The sequence below is a fragment of the Lagopus muta genome, chromosome 1, assembly GCF_023343835.1.
Source record: "Lagopus muta isolate bLagMut1 chromosome 1, bLagMut1 primary, whole genome shotgun sequence".
NCBI lineage: Eukaryota > Metazoa > Chordata > Aves > Galliformes > Phasianidae > Lagopus > Lagopus muta.
The window spans coordinates 123,827,207-123,843,212 of NC_064433.1; the positions used below are offsets into that span (position 1 = coordinate 123,827,207).

At 37.6% G+C, this 16,006-nt stretch overlaps 1 protein-coding gene across 7 annotated transcripts in view; it reads left to right on the forward strand.

Moving 5' to 3' along the window:
* Positions 1-16,006, forward strand: part of MID1 (midline 1) — a 248,068-nt gene that overhangs the window by 218,844 nt on the left and 13,218 nt on the right. For all 7 annotated transcript variants that reach the window (XM_048951145.1, XM_048951186.1, XM_048951170.1 and 4 more), the window contains 3 exons: positions 3,478-3,621; positions 12,393-12,554; positions 14,948-15,155. In XM_048951145.1, the coding sequence (XP_048807102.1) occupies positions 3,478-3,621; positions 12,393-12,554; positions 14,948-15,155 (514 nt within the window). The remainder of the gene's footprint in view (positions 1-3,477; positions 3,622-12,392; positions 12,555-14,947; positions 15,156-16,006) is intronic.

Sequence of the window (16,006 nt, forward strand, 5' to 3'; positions counted from 1 at the left end):
ACCCAGTCCCATCCTTTGGTTATAATCTCTTTCCATTCAGTTGTTCATGAATAGTTCCAGTCCCCAAAGTTCCCCTCCCAAAGACCACGCATACATGGTGGTTTGGCTGAGTTCTAGCTGCCAGTTCATGTCTGGCATGTTAGTAGTGCATTCAGTGTGATGTGACTGTGCCTTTCAAGTTATTTTCACATTGTTTCAGTCTGGTATCATGATATATCACGGAGGCAGTAATTAACAGCTGAGGGATTCAGAGCAGCTTCCTCACTTCCATATCCATTGATATTAATATTCCTTTTGTCAGAGCAACCTGCTCTAAATGAAGGTGTCTCCGCACATTGCAGGTGGGTTAAGACCAGGTGATCTTTAAACCATTCTGTGTTCTATAACCATTCTGTTATTTCTAGGAGTAAATTTAAAGAACTGCTTTGCTCAGATTACAGACATGATTCCTGACTATTTAAATATGTCTGTGCATTTTTGACTTGAAGTCACACAAATGGACTAAAGCAGCCTTTGGCAATAGCTTTCATTCCTGGGAGTGTTGATTCATAAATGCAGGTGTATGAAAGTCAGAGTGACTGAAGTGGTGACTGGACAGACAGCCAGATGTCTGCCCTGGTTCTCTTATGGAGACTTCCATGCTATGACCAAGAAGAACTAAAGATGTTTGGAAGCAGTTTTTTAAACTGCTGTAACTTTATTTGTGCCTTGCAAAGTCTGCTGCTGCTGATTTCAGGTTTCCTTACTACTCAAGGCTGTAAATGTGGGGTGTTCAATAGCTGCTTCACATGTTTTTTTTAACTCCCTGACATCAGATAGCAGTTGGCAGACAGGAGGCTGCAAATATCCAATGGTATTAAGAACATCAGCTGTCAAGCTTTGGTTTTGTTATGACTGTGAGTCAGTACTGCATTCTCGCCCTAAAATCATAGAGCTGTAAAACGGCCTGGCTTGAAAAGGACCTCAAAGATCATCTAGTTTCAACCCCCCTGCTGTGGGCAGGGTTGTCAGTCACTGGACCAGGTTACCCAGAGCCACATCCAACCTGGGGCTGGAAGTGCTCTTGGATGATCACTGCTTCTGAAGTGGATTAAGAGGCTGTATGTCTTGCAACACTGTGACTGGGCAGAACTGATTAGGATTTCTTTTCCTTTGCTGTGCTCTGCTGTACTGGAATCCCGATTCCTGGGCAATGATGGAGTGTGCCCTAGTCAGGGCCATGGGAAAGATGCAGGTGTTTTGAGGTTGTTCTGAACTCTGTTGAGCTTCCCTGATGGCAACCAAACATTGTAGCACTACTGGTAAATGTAATGGTGAGGATAAGTGATTAAAGGCCAATCTCTCCAATCACTTTATGAACTCACACCCTTCACAGGCAGATGTCTTGTGGGATATTGTATTTTACAATCTGACTTCTACATTATTTTGAAAGTTTAAAACTACTGTTTACGTGCAGATTTCCCTGTCAGTCTGCAGGGAAAGTGTGCTTTGTTTTATTCTGAGCAGTTTATTAAATGAGTGTTGTTGAAGAGCCGAGTTTCATGCAGTGTGGTCTCAATTGTGTGTGGGTTAATCAAAAAAAGAAAGAGAAAAGATGTCTTGTTCAGGTTCTTTTTTATTTGTTGTCCTTCTCGTTATGTGAAGGCCTATAAATCTCCAGTCTTCAGTAAGGCCAACCAGGTGTGCATATAAAGAAAGTATCAAGGCTGTCATTTTCAAAGGAGTAGAGAGACTTAGATACTACTGAAATGCAGTTTACAATTCATTTAGCAGTTGGCAATTGTTGCTTTCCACTAAGTTAATATTCATTATCTATATTGTAGTAATAACAGGTGCATTTGCAAATATTGTTTTGTTCTGTTAGGCTCAGGAGAAGATTGGAGAAGACTTTAGTTCATTACTAACACTTGGTTTTCAAAGAAATCCTCCTTCTGTTGATATCCCCCTCCTGAGATGACTGTTCTTATTTTAGTTCAATTCTTTCTCTTTCCTTATTAATATCCATCTGTCTCAAGGGTTCCTCTGCTGAGAAAAGTCACTGGTAAGCTTCCATGCTACAAGATTTAGAGCATCACAAATCACAGTCATATCACGAAACACATTTGAACATTTCCTTATGCCCTTTGCTTGAAAGAGGCTGCTTGCAAATGCATCTGTACTTTAATCCTTGGGAATATACATCAGTAAACCAGGAATATGAGCTATAAAAATTCTTAATGGAAGGCAAAATAGATATCTCAGTAAAATAAGTTGCTGCAAAAGAAAAGGAGGAATTCCTTCAGGTTGACTTTCTTTTGAGGCCATTATTTGCAGTTAACAGAAGTTAAAGAACTGACAGCAAAAATACCATTCAGAGTTGCCTTCCTTTTCCTTTAATTCAGACATATTGTGATTGTTTCAGCTTGAGTGCCCTCCTTCCTCACTCTGTGACAGCTGGGAGGAATGCTATTAAGCGCAAGAATTATTTTTTTGCGTGATGATGGCATATAGGGAAGATGATTAGGAATTAGGCTCCCACTGAGACAAGCAGGCAGGAAGGCCCAAAGAAAGACTCATTTCTTTCTTACATAGGTGCTTGGCTTTATAGAAAGAGCAAACCAGGGAAGTTTTTACCTACGAGGTTTGCTTCAAATTTTAGTCTTGAAACAAATCTTTAAATCAAACCTGTGCATTAATGTGGAAGAAGACTTCCAGAGTTTCCTACGCAGAGAAACTGTAGCAAACTTATTTGTTGATTTAAAAAGATGAAATGGAGGGACAACTTTTTATTAAAATGTGGTTCTATAATTATTTAATTAGCAATGATATTGAATTTTAACTGTAGCAGTTATATAGCCATGATGCTATGATAAGAACTTTTGAATAAAACTGAAAAATAGTGAATGTATAGCCAACAGAAATCATTTGCCGCTATATTAAAAGGGATAGTTAATAAATAACTAAAAACAGACATGGAGAGAAGACTGAGTGTGAAAAAATGGAGTCTTTCCCAGATTTCTATTTCTTAAATACCACTTAAGCTAGTCTCTGTTAAGATAAGCCAAGCAAACACTGCTTTCAAGTCAACAATGAAGATTGTTGACTCTCCCTATTGATATTTACATCAATTAAACTTTGATAATTTTAGTTTGATGATCAGCAACAAACCTAGTAAAACAAACATATTAATTGTGCACACTCAGTAACAGTTTACTGTGACCATCATTGTATAATTTTTGCTATGGCATCTTAAAATTAGTTCAATACAAGATGTTTTTGTGTTTTCAAATGAGTTCTTAGATGTCTATATGGATAGTAAGAATTCCTTAGCAACAGTTTATTAATAATTTAAGTCGTTATTGGAATTAGTAAAAGGTTTGAAAAAATCGTTGGATGGTATTGCTGCAAATTTATACGTCAGATGCATGCCCTAATATGAGGTGAGATGGAAATACTTTATTGATTGTGTTGGTAAGCCTTTTCTGTTGTATCTCACAGCTCCCAACCCTCCCACCATTCGAGAAGAGCTCTGTACAGCTTCTTATGATACTATTACTGTCCACTGGACATCAGATGATGAGTTCAGTGTGGTCTCTTACGAGCTTCAGTACACCATCTTCACTGGACAAGCTAACGTTGTCAGTAAGTGAAAACCTTCTCATTTCTAATTCTGTTTCCTTGTCGTTTCTCTGCAAACTGCATTCTTTTAAATATAAAGGTACTCGTATGGCAAGAACAAAAGAAAAACTTACTTCCCAGGAAGACGTAAAGTTAAAATTTTAAATCCAAAGCAATATTCCCAATATCATAATTATAGTTCTCATTGACAGGATTTGTCTCTTGTGTCATCAAGCTTTTGTTGCAGGGATGAAGACTCAGTTCTGCTGTCTAGGTTAGTCACACACTTGGAAGAGTGTATTGAACTGGCCATTAGTTAACACTGCAGCCACCCTTATATCTATGACATGCCTTTTGACAACAGAGCCTATGTCAGAAATACAGCTTAAATCTTCCCTCTGACTGTTTGCAAGGCTGCTGAGCATAGATCTTAGTACAGTGAAGGCTAAGGTAGCAAACAGTGGTGGAACACCAGTTAATATGGTAACTTGGACTTATAATGGTGTTACCTAATATTTCTAGGTATTTTTTATAATAGCTCATGATTATTAAATACATGCACTGTTTCATTTCTCAAATGAGCAAATCTGCTCATTATTCCTTGGATTGTTTTGTTTTGTCATCACATAGCTATTTTCCTGAGAAAACACTCCAAGATTGCCTAATCTTTGGCTAGGAAGTCAGCACTTCTGGGTTCAGTGGATAGCAATTTTTGACTAACTATAATTTTGGAGAAATCATTTAACTTCTTCCTGTTCCCTGTATATTTATTGGGAATACAACAATTTAATGAATGGTTACTTTGTGAAGATGAAGGAGTGTGAAATCAATCAATCAAAAGATGGAGTTTGTTCATTCAACACATATATGAATTGTGAATCACAGAATCACAGAATATTGTTGATTTAAAAAAAAAATACCTCTGAAAACAATGAAGTTCAGAGACTTCCTCTTGGCTCAGGAAGTCCCAGAGCAGTAAGCTGCTAGAGCCTGGGAGAGTATGGTGAGAAATTATTGCTGTATGCTTTCCCTGCTACTTAACATCTTCCTAGGCATTTGCTTTTCTCTACAATCACATACCTCAACCACACACTCATCTAGGTAAAGTTTGCTTTAGATAAGCACTTCCCAGTGTGGAAGTGATTTTGTCATTACAGAATTTGTTGAGATGCTTTGATGAAGGTGAGGCTTGAAGGACATGCTTACATGCTTCATACCAGTGGTAAAATGGTATGCTGTTTGTCCTGTTCTACTATTGAGCCAAACTCTTGTGCTAACTCCACTGCTGCTGTGAGCACCTAATTTTCTCCATCACTAAATTGGAATTAGTTTTCCAAGGCATCTGAAAGCATATCTGAGGATTCAAATGCTAGCATTTTAGCAGTATCTTTAGGTTGCATACCACAAATGGTATTCAGGATTGAATGAAAAATAAAGAGGACCATTGAAAAACTGATCAATGTTTTGTTTAAACTTCAATTTAATATTTCACTAAGCAACCTAATTTAGGGCAATGGTAAAATTTAAGAATGCTGGAAAGACCAAGTAAAATTCAATACATGCTCCTAGACCTGAGCAAGGTAGATACCAAAAGTGTAATAGTAATTTGGAACACATTACAATCAGATATATAAGGAAATAAAAGCTTCCCTGTTTAATCTGTCCGTTAAGCAGACAGGACACCATGACTTAATGCAGTGTATTGCTTGTTTCTGACCTATTTTTGTCTATGGCTTTATGCCAGAAGACTTTATGCAAGTCAGCTATTGCTTCTATACATGAATAGAAAAGTGCCATTTCTGCACCTTTATGATATGAGGTTTTACTCCTTGCTTTAAAGTGAATAAATAACAAGGTATTTCACTTTGAGACTGAACTGTAGGTTTCCCATGTGTGTGTGAAGGCTTTGATCTGCAAAACAATCAATTAGTTTTCTTTCAGAGATGCAATATGATAATTTGGGGGTTATAGCATGAATTACTCAGTGTGCAATCTGAACTTAAATTGTATCATTTTGAAAAAAAATGGTGCCACTAGAAGTTTGAAGAGGAAAGAAACTTCGTTTATAAAATTTTCTGAAGAGCTGAAATGAAGGAGAAAGAAATGAAAGGATTGGCTGACATGTTTATTTGTTTCTTAACTGCAGCTAGCTCCTACATAAATATCTTGGCTACTGGTTTCAATTTCATTGAAAGGTATAGCTTAATCCAAGTTAAATACAAGCATATAAAAGTGGATGGTTTTTCTAAATATTGTCAGACTTTCTTTATCATTATTTAATGTGGAGTCGAACGCATTCAGTGAAAGAATTGGACTCCAAGTCTAATAGATCTGCTAAATGTCTATCCAAATTCCTAATAAAGAGGACTCTCACAGTTTATTCCAACTTCCACTGGTACTGGAGCTTTGCCCACTAATGTGATTTTATTCATAGAACTGCTTGGTTGTTTCTTCACTTATCTCGATTATTTTCTTTGCTCTGCGTGAGGATCTAAGATCATCCCTAGAATATTGGAATGTACTTCAGTAGTGTGAAATAACAAAGCTATTTTCTCTGTAAGTGGAGTTAACATGCTCTACACTGAAATCTTGATGTTTTGATGAACTGAAGATAGCTTTTAATTAGTCGTTTAAATGAAATAGAGTTTAGATTAACACAAATTTCTTTCTGTGTATGGCATTTGTATGCTGTGGCACATATATTTTTTTAATTTTCTATGTCATATCCCCAGAAGTTTCCATTGCTATTGTATGTTCCCTGTAGTAGGTAATGTAAAGAGGTTCATAGATCATCTTCAGTTCTGTGTTACTATAGCTATGAATTAGTCACAAGGCAGTAGCTATAGTGCTGTATTAAGCCAACAAGCTTTTTTTCCCTTGAGACAATAGGAATCACTTTGCATACAAACCCACCTACTGTGCTAATGGAAGTTGTTATTTTGGAATCCATTTCTTAAAACCACAGAGCCAGACTGACTGCACTTTCCACTCCTCAGTAAATTTCCCCCACCAGAGGCATATATCATTCAGAGATTGCTGAGAATTCAGTAACGAAAACAAGCAATGCTATGTTTTTCTAATGTATTCTCTATCCAACATAATCAACTATATTCTTTTTTATTAACTGAAAAATTGGAGAGTTAACATTTGGTGGAGAAGGTCCAACTGGAGTATTTCATTTTGAATCCTATTTCATACAGGAAAGATTACTTCCAAATGTGGCCAAATTGCTTGGCTATTAGTGCTTGGCAGCACTTTTCTGTGCATTAGAGCAATATAGAACTTTAAATCACGCAGCCTTTTACTAACACAGTAGTTCTCATAGCTGTATTCACACATTTGCTTTTCTGAGAGGCATCTAGTACTTGCACTCTGAATGTTGTAAAGGCTTTATAAATGACTTTGTCACTAGCTAGTTAATGTGCATTATGATTTCAATATCTGATTTCAATAAATTTTCAAGTATTTTTTGAGTTGGCATTTTTTTTATCATGAAGCTTTTTTACTGTTCTGCAGGAGGTTTAAAATTTAAACATCCAGCTTTTCACTATCGGTAACAAAGACACCTTTAGGAAAAACACGTAAGACTCTCCAAAACACAAAAGAGTAAATAATTCTCTGTTAAATTGAATTTATGTTAGTTACATCGGCAAAATAGGAAAATTCGCTCTACTGAGGATGCAGTGCAGCATCAAAACATTCCCTGTGTTTTGTGATTACTTCTCCAATGAGATAGGATGAAGGTATGTTGACAAAACTGTCCTGAGATAATTAGGAGTTCATGTTTACCTGAAAGGTTTGTGATTTATCAATGAATTTTTTAATCTACTATCTTTTGTCTCTTTCTGGAAGCTTTAATTTCTTAAAAACAGTTTGCATACAATTTTCAAAATGTTACTGAGGTTTTCAGTGAGTATGACACAAAATGACACAAAATCAAGGCAGAAAACTGCCTCTTAAAAAGATGCAAAAAGAGTATATTTCTAGGAGAAAGAAGAAAAAAATCACTGTATGTTTTGCAGAAATCCTGCATATGTTTTTTCATTCACATGGGAATGTGGGATAGGGGTGGAGAGCTATCTGTTGCTTTCACCTACTGTATTTGTTTTACCAATTTGAATTTGTAATAATTTATTTAAATAAAGCATTTAAACGTAATTAAAATACTCAAAAGATTAAATAACCTTCCCATGACTTTTGTGCTTGTAGTTTTCAGGAAGATATATTTTATTAAAATCTCCCAGTGTAAATTTTAGGAGGATTAACACCTTGGGAATTTTCCCATCTGTTCTTTAAAGCACATCAACAACCAACACCAGGGAAAAAGCTTTGCAAATTATTACCTCCAGATTCTGAGAAACTTATTTTGAAAACTCACACATGCTGTATGAGACATCACTGCGCTCACTGCACCATTCCAGGATGTAATTTGAATTCTCTACATTTTTACAGTTTTAAAATACATCATTTTACCACCTGTATAATCCTATAAAAAGCCCAGCGTTTGTGAAACAAGAAACCTGAATTTCACCTGGATCAAGACAGGGTATAATAGTAAACCCTTAGCTCTTGCTGATGCACCAGTGAGGAGAAGATGTGTGCTTCACTTAGCCTGCTGCCAGCAGCAGGGAGCTGAGCATGCAAATGTTACCCCCAGATGCCCATGTTAGCAGGCTGCACTCTTCACTTCCCTGATCGTTCTGCCATTGTCTTTTGTATTTGAAGAAGAAACTCTGTTCTGATAGGGCAAAGCAGGAGATGAAAACCTTTTGGTGTAGTGACAAAATATTCTTTCATACCTAAAAGCTTAATTTGGCTGTCTCTAGTTACTATTCCCCACCCTGAAAAATTGTGGACTTCTCATTTGATATCATCAAAAATTCATTCCCAGAATGCCTGAGTCAATGTTCAACTAGAAACCTGTTATCAAGTAGCTCACAGCCAGGAAGCACATGGACCCACGGTTGTGGAGGCATGCACAGAGCTTGTTGGAGCAGCAAAGGAACTAAGTTAGACAGTGTGCATTCACCAATAATTGCCTGAGAGTCCTAAGAGAAGAGGGACAAAGAAATCCAGTGTGTTTTGTGTCTTTTGAAATAACAGAGACTTCCACTAGCAAATGAGCCACGTTGAACAGAGGCTTCCCATCTCTCTCTTCTGGCTGTGGAGAGATTGTAGGGTAGATAAAGTCCTAACTCACGAGCTCTGCTCTTTGTTCATTGCCAAGTGGGATGAATCTAGGCCTGTAAGCATTTTGCCTTCAGGCCTCAGCAGCGAGATGTAGAAGTGCATAAGATGATTAAGGTTATGGATGTACATAGCAATCTAACTACTGGCTAGGGTTTTTAATAATATAATATCTTATTCTTGTGTACCTGAAGGATAATGGATATTGTGTACGTGTAAGTTCACATACTTGGGATGAGAGAATGGAGAATGGCAGCCTGGTCTGGCTGTACCCTGCACATAGCAGGGGGTTGAAACTCAAGGATCAGTGTGATCCTTTTCAACCCAGGCCATTCTATAATTCTGTGGTGATTCTACGATTCATCGCATTTACAGACTTACTGATGTTATTTCACACTCCATCAGAAGCATCTAAGTTAGGGATTCCTTCCTTAGTAATTTTGGTTTCTTTCTGAATCAAGTGTTTCAGTTCACTTTATTTTAGCTTAATATTTATTGTGCGATAGCACCACTGAGCCAGGTGAATGGCCTTAGTGCAAAATCTATGTGGTAGTTCAGCTACAGAAAGAGTATACCTTTACTCTAAAATCTGTGTCAAATTTTTACTGGGATAAGTAGTCATTGAGATATTTTTTGCCATATTTAAATACTGCTGCTTTTATTTCCACATCTCCTCTTAGGAAACCCATTCATACCCAGCTGTTTGAAGCTATTTGAATCCTTTGTAGTTAACACAAGGAGGCTACATATGTTCAGGATATTGACTGGCTGGAGAATAAGCAATAAACTAGAATCTTTTTTCCGCTTTAAAACAGGAAACTGTTTTAAATAAAACAACAGCAAATAAATATTTTTGTTGCAGTAAATCATACTTGCAGTTCGTTTCAATGCTACCTAACACCAAAAAAGTGATATTCTTGATGAGACAGAGAGACCTAGAGAAAAGTTGCATACTGTCTGTCCCTCCAGGTCTGATCATAACAAATAAAAAACTGGATAAAGCTTACTTGATTGTAGCTTGTTAATAAGATAGTTCAAAGACACAGATGTGTGTTCAACCTCAAGATCAGACTTCCGGGTTTCAAATCAATGGTGGATGGATTCATCTCACTTTATTTCAGCTACCTAAAGTTAGGGATCTCACCTAAGCCTTCTCCTTCAGGCCAAAAAGAGAAAGCATTTTTAGCATTTAGCATTTTAAAGAGAAGCATTTTTAGGATGTTCACATCTAGAGAGGTGGACTGATTCCTGGCTCACCACAGTTTACAAAACATAGGTTAGACATTGCAGCTCTTCAATTACATGACAAGATGATATGAATCCCTGAAGCTGTGCCTCGATTACTTATTTGCACAACAGGATGAATAACTTGCTTACATCTCAACAATGTCATATAATATGAGAGAACTTTCAGAGTAATGTTTCATAATTTTTGCTTGAAATCTGGGTTTTAAATTCTATTTCTAATGACCTTTTATTATGAAAAGTATATTCCAAATTAGGAAGGAGTCTTTTAGTTACGGCGATGAATTTTTGATGAGTCTGTAAGCCAGTATCACAGCACATATTCTTTAAAGTTTTGTCTTAGCCTTTTAATTTTTTCATGGCATAAAGATTTTAGATTGGCTAAAATGTGAACTAAAAGTACTGGTGGCTTCTTAAAGATTCTCTTGTTGGTTTGCTGGTAAAAAAAACAACCAGATTAAAAGCTGAAAACTAGTTTAATAGTACATTTGCATCCACAACTTTTTCCATGCCCTGTCAAGGCAAAGTTTGTCATGAATTTTTCCCTTTGCATTTTCCAGCCTTATGCATCTACACAGATTCATATACTTTAATTTGCATATACCTTTTCTAGTTGTATAGCTAGAAAAAAAGATGGTGAACATCTATGTATTTTGTTAATGTAAACTTAGATTTATTTCAACATTTATAACAAAAGAGTTACCAGACTGAGGATCCATTAGACTAGGAGCTGTTCAAAATGTGCAGTGAATAATACAGGTGACTCACTGACAAGAAAGTTAAAGAATGGAATCGTAGAACAGCTCAGGTTACAGAACCCTAGAATCATAATTTGGAAAAAAGCCTTCAAGATCATCAAGTCCAACTGCACTTTACCATACTACCCTAACTGTAACAGCCCTCCACTAAATCATGTCCCTGAGCACCACATACAAATGTATTTTAGACACATCCAGGGATGGTGACTCAACCACCTCCTTGCGGAGCCTATTCCAGTGCTTAACAACCCTTTCTGTAAAGAAGTGTTTCCTCATACCCAACCTAAACTTATCCTGGCTCAACTTCATGCCATTTGCCCTCATCCTGTCACCTGTCACCAGTGAGAAGAGACCAACCCCACTCTCTCTGTAAGCACCTTTCAGATATTGGAAGAGAGCAATAAGGTCTCCTCTCAGCCTCCTTTTCCCCAGACTAAACAGCCCCAATTCCTTCAGTCTCTCCTCGTAGGCCATATTCTCCAAGCCCTTCACAAGCCTTGTTGCCCTTCTTTAGACCTGCTCCAGCACCTCAATCTCCTTTCTGTACTGAGGTGCCCAAAACTGAACACAGTACTCAAGCTGAGGCCTCACAAATGTCAAGTACAGGGGCAGGATGATCTCCACAGTCCTGCTTTCCACACCATTCCTGTTACAAGCCAGGATGCCATTGGCCTTCTTGGCCACCTGAGCACACAGCTGGCTCATATTCAGCCGAATGTCCATCAGTACACCAAGATCCCTTTCCATCAGGCAGCTTTCTAGCCACTCCTCCCCAAGCCTGTAGGGTTGCAGGACCAACATTTGGCCCTATTGAAATTCTTATGGTTTATGTCACAGTAGGAAAGATGCATGCAGTTGAATCAGTTCATATTAATGGAGTATTCTTCTGTTTTGCAGATGATATTGCAGACTATGTTTTATTTATTTCCTACATGTTATACTTGTGTGATAGGAAGTAAATATATCCCAAACGGTATATTTCTAAATAGAAAATTAACTAGCTCTTCCCCAGCTAACATTTAACCATGGGAAAGAAATCAAAAAGTTGCATCAATAAAACTTACTTGTTAAGCTATATCCTAGCAAAGTCTGGAGTGTAGAAGCTGAAGCTTGCTCTGGTGATCATTTTTTACCTAGTTTGGCTTCCCATGATTTCCTTCAGGTCCTAAAGAATGCATGTGTGTCAGAAAAGGTTCCACAGCCCTCCTAGCATTACTATTTATGTTAGTTTTTTGAAGCTTGAGTTAATTAATCCAAAAGGTAGATTGATAGGATCTCCATAGTACTCGATCCTTCAGCAATAAAGAATTCCTTGTGTTACGATATGAAAATTCCCAGGTTGCTCATGCCTCCAGTGAGTCTTTTCTTAAATGCCTATTTTTTTATGGTCAATTTCATATAGCAAGAAGTTAAAAGGTACTTTGGCTGAATGCTGGTGAAATGCCTTAGTAGAATTAAGTAGCAACCCAGTGAATAAAATAGCACTTTAAAAGGTAGAAAAGCGAATTTTTTATCAGTGATTGGATGCTCAGGAGTGCTTTAAATGTTCCCCTCTTACAAAATGTCTAGTATGTTATGACTAATGTGCTTGGTTTGAAATTGCAGGTTTATGTAACTCAGCCGACAGCTGGATGATTGTTCCCAATATCAAACAAAACCACTACACCGTGCATGGGTTACAGAGTGGCACAAAGTACATCTTCATTGTTAAGGCCATTAATCAGGCTGGCAGCAGAAGCAGTGAGCCAGGCAAGCTCAAGACAAACAGTGAGTAATGTGAAATCCAGCACACACACTCTTCTCCTTTTTAGGTTTGGTCTTTGAAAGACACGTGAGTGTAGAGCAGATTAACTTACACTGCTTCCCACAGTGAAAGCCACTTATTTAACTTGATTCAAGATTGCCAGTGTCTCCACTACTGCAGAAATTACTTTCTGTTCAGAAAAGCATCTGTACTCTGGTCACTGGAAATAACATTTAGGAACAGAGCCTTCATATATGAAATGATTGAAAATATTATTTTGCAGTTTGTTTTAGTGTCCTATCTATTCTTTTTCCTCTACAAAGTAAACCTTTCCTTGTGTTTGCAGTAAAACATTTTAGTTTTGTATCGTGTTCATAAGATAATTGCTACTTTAATTTTATTCTCCAGAATGATCTTTCTTAGGACACTGGAAAACTTCTTTAGCTGCATTCCCCTCATTTCTTTATGGTGTTCAGTGGGGTGGTAGAGTAGTTAGAGATCCCACTTCAAAAAAAAAGTGGTTGCACAAATTATTAGCAGATGTAGTATGGTAATTTTAAGACTGGTTTTCAGCCTTTTTCTTGTGTCCTGGCCAACAACCCCTCAGTCCTCTGGTCATCATAAACAGCTTTGATCTCGGGAAATTGAACACTGGGTTTGTGCACCCTCTGAAACCTGCTTATTGAGGGGGAGGATGCTCAAAGAGGGTTGATAACTCAGTGTTGCAAGAAGCAGGGTGCAGAGAACGGCACGTACCAGTTCGGGGTCTATTTACCTGGCTTGCATTCCTGTGTCCTGCTTGTACAAACCACGTATCTGCTACCAAGCATTTGGTAACATGTAAGAAGACCCACTGGAAATGACAGTCTTTCATCCTTTTCTCTTTTTGTGACCCAGTGTGGCACAAAAGCAATCTCTCAGGTGACTGTGAGAAGGGGTCTATGCAGATACAGTTCAGTACAGAGAAAGATATGCTTCAGATACTACTTCAGTGACACAAAGGCTACTAACCAGCTAAGGAGGCAGCTTGCGGATGTTTTACTCCTATCCAATAGTAAGAAAAAGATTTCAAAATGCACTCCCAAATAATATTCATTGTATTTATTTCATACTTAAACATAATGAATGAATAAATAAATATTATGAAAGTAGATTATAACTTTAGAAATACTTCTTATCTAATTTTGCACTTACCTATAGTAATATTTACTGAGAATTAGTATCGCATCCATCATTTTCCACTTGAAATTTCTACATTTTCCGGTTTCCTGGAGATCTGGAATCAGTGCATATTGACTTCCTATTCAGAGGAATTTCATTTCTTCGTATTCCCACACTAATGCTTTCAGTTTCACTTCATGAAATGTACTTAACTGTTCCTTCATAAACACTGAGCAATTTACATCTTTTTTCAAATTCACTTGTCAGTGTCAGAGGGTCACAGACCTCATGACAGTGCTCATATCTATTTTCTATGCATGCAATCAAATCTTCCGCTTACATACTTCTTCCTTGATATGAAAGACAATAAGAAGGGGAAAGGGCTTTGATGGAGCCCACATAGAGTCATAGTTTTCTAGCTGTACCTTTGTGGAGGTAAGCAATCACCCTGCTTATTAACACACAAAGCTCATTGATCAGAATTGTGGCAGTCTTTACATATCTACAGGGTTTGGTTTACCAAAAAGTTTCCTGATATTGTCTGCAAGCACTGTGCTACAGCTGAAGAGACTTGCCAAGATCAACAACCTCAGCAGTGTTTTTACACCATAATATCTGGACCAAGTTATAGTTCACTTCCTTCTTTTTATTAATGCATGGTATCCAACAGGACAGCACCACATGGGCATCCTTCCAAAACTGATCCTGAATTGTTGACTGTGCTTGTTATAAATAAAGCTGTGAGTGAAGGAACAGACAAGGCTAATGCTTTTTCTTACTTTCAAATTCATTTTGTGGGATTTGAAAATAACACTTTTTTGTAGCAATGATGAAAATGTTATTATGGAACTTTATCCCTAGGGAATTAATAGAATGTAACATTCTAAATCTAATATGCTGTGAAAAAAGCAACCCTCGGACCTTTATTAACATGTATATTGGTTTCAATTACATGCAAGAATTAGAGCGTTCAGGTTACCTTTAGGTCAGAGATAATAGGCATGATGATTATGCAGGGCTCTTTTCAGAGATTGTCAACACAGGGATGTTAGTGCACAATGAGACTGACAATGAACTGGCAATGCAAACCAGCTAGTGCAGAGAGCAAAATCAGTCTGTCTTGAGAACACTTCAGAGAAGGAGATTAATATGATTATGTAATCTTGTATGCTTCTTTCTTATGCTTTCTATCAACTCCTCTTTTTAAAATTAAAGACAAATTGTTCTCCTGCTACCTTTGTCTTTGTGTATCTAGGTCAGCCATTTAAACTGGACCCCAAATCTGCTCATAGAAAACTGAAAGTGTCTCATGACAACCTGACAGTGGAACGTGATGAAACCTCCTCCAAAAAGAGTCATACACCAGAGCGATTCACGAGCCAAGGGAGCTATGGAGTAGCTGGCAATGTGTTCATTGACAGCGGACGGCATTACTGGGAAGTGGTTATAAGTGGCAGTACGTGGTATGTATATAAAAATATGTATGAGAATCATTGGTTCACACCAAAGGCCCATGAAGGCCTCAGCACCGTTCCTCTCATGGAGATCAATAACTGAGACCTGAGGAATGGTTCAAAAGCAGGACAAGCGTATACTTTTACAGTTTGTCAGACTGTTTTCCCTAACTCCAGCACTCTCAGACTCTGGAACTTATTCTGCCAGATAGAGCATACTTATATTTAGCAACCCACACAGAACTTTTCCTTTGTTATTGAGGCTGATTGGTTTTTGAACCTACGGAACATACATTTTAAGATTTTAGTGTGATGGAGAGCTAAGAAATTTCATCTTTTTTCTGTAACAGAGTGAACTTTATACGTGTGATATCTCTTTACTAAATATGAAAGATGTTACTGCCCTTCTGTTTTGCCCCTTCAAAGCAAAACAGAAACAGAATATGAGGCTAATTAGACAATCCAACTTCACAGTGGTGGAAATTCTGAGGAAAGGGTGAGGAGCAGTGGTGCTAGGTCTGTGCCCTAGGGTTTGAATGTAGAGACAATAAATGAAAGAGTGTATTTATCTGTTTCTGAATGATCCTCTGTGCAACACAGGGCTGGGTTTCAAGGTCCCTTTAGTCAGTATAAGAGATGTTATCCTTTGAGATTCAAAGGCAGCAGTCTTGATGGAAGTTAATGGAGCAGAAAATCAGTGAGGTCTTCAGATATGCCCAGTGTCTCAAACAAGAAAAATATTGTGTGCTTGTGCCAACTCCAAGGCAAGAAAGCAGAATAACTTGTGGCACATTAATCTCTGTTGGTTGAAAGCTCAACAACATATAACAACAAATACTTCAGTGTCTCTAAAACGTGAG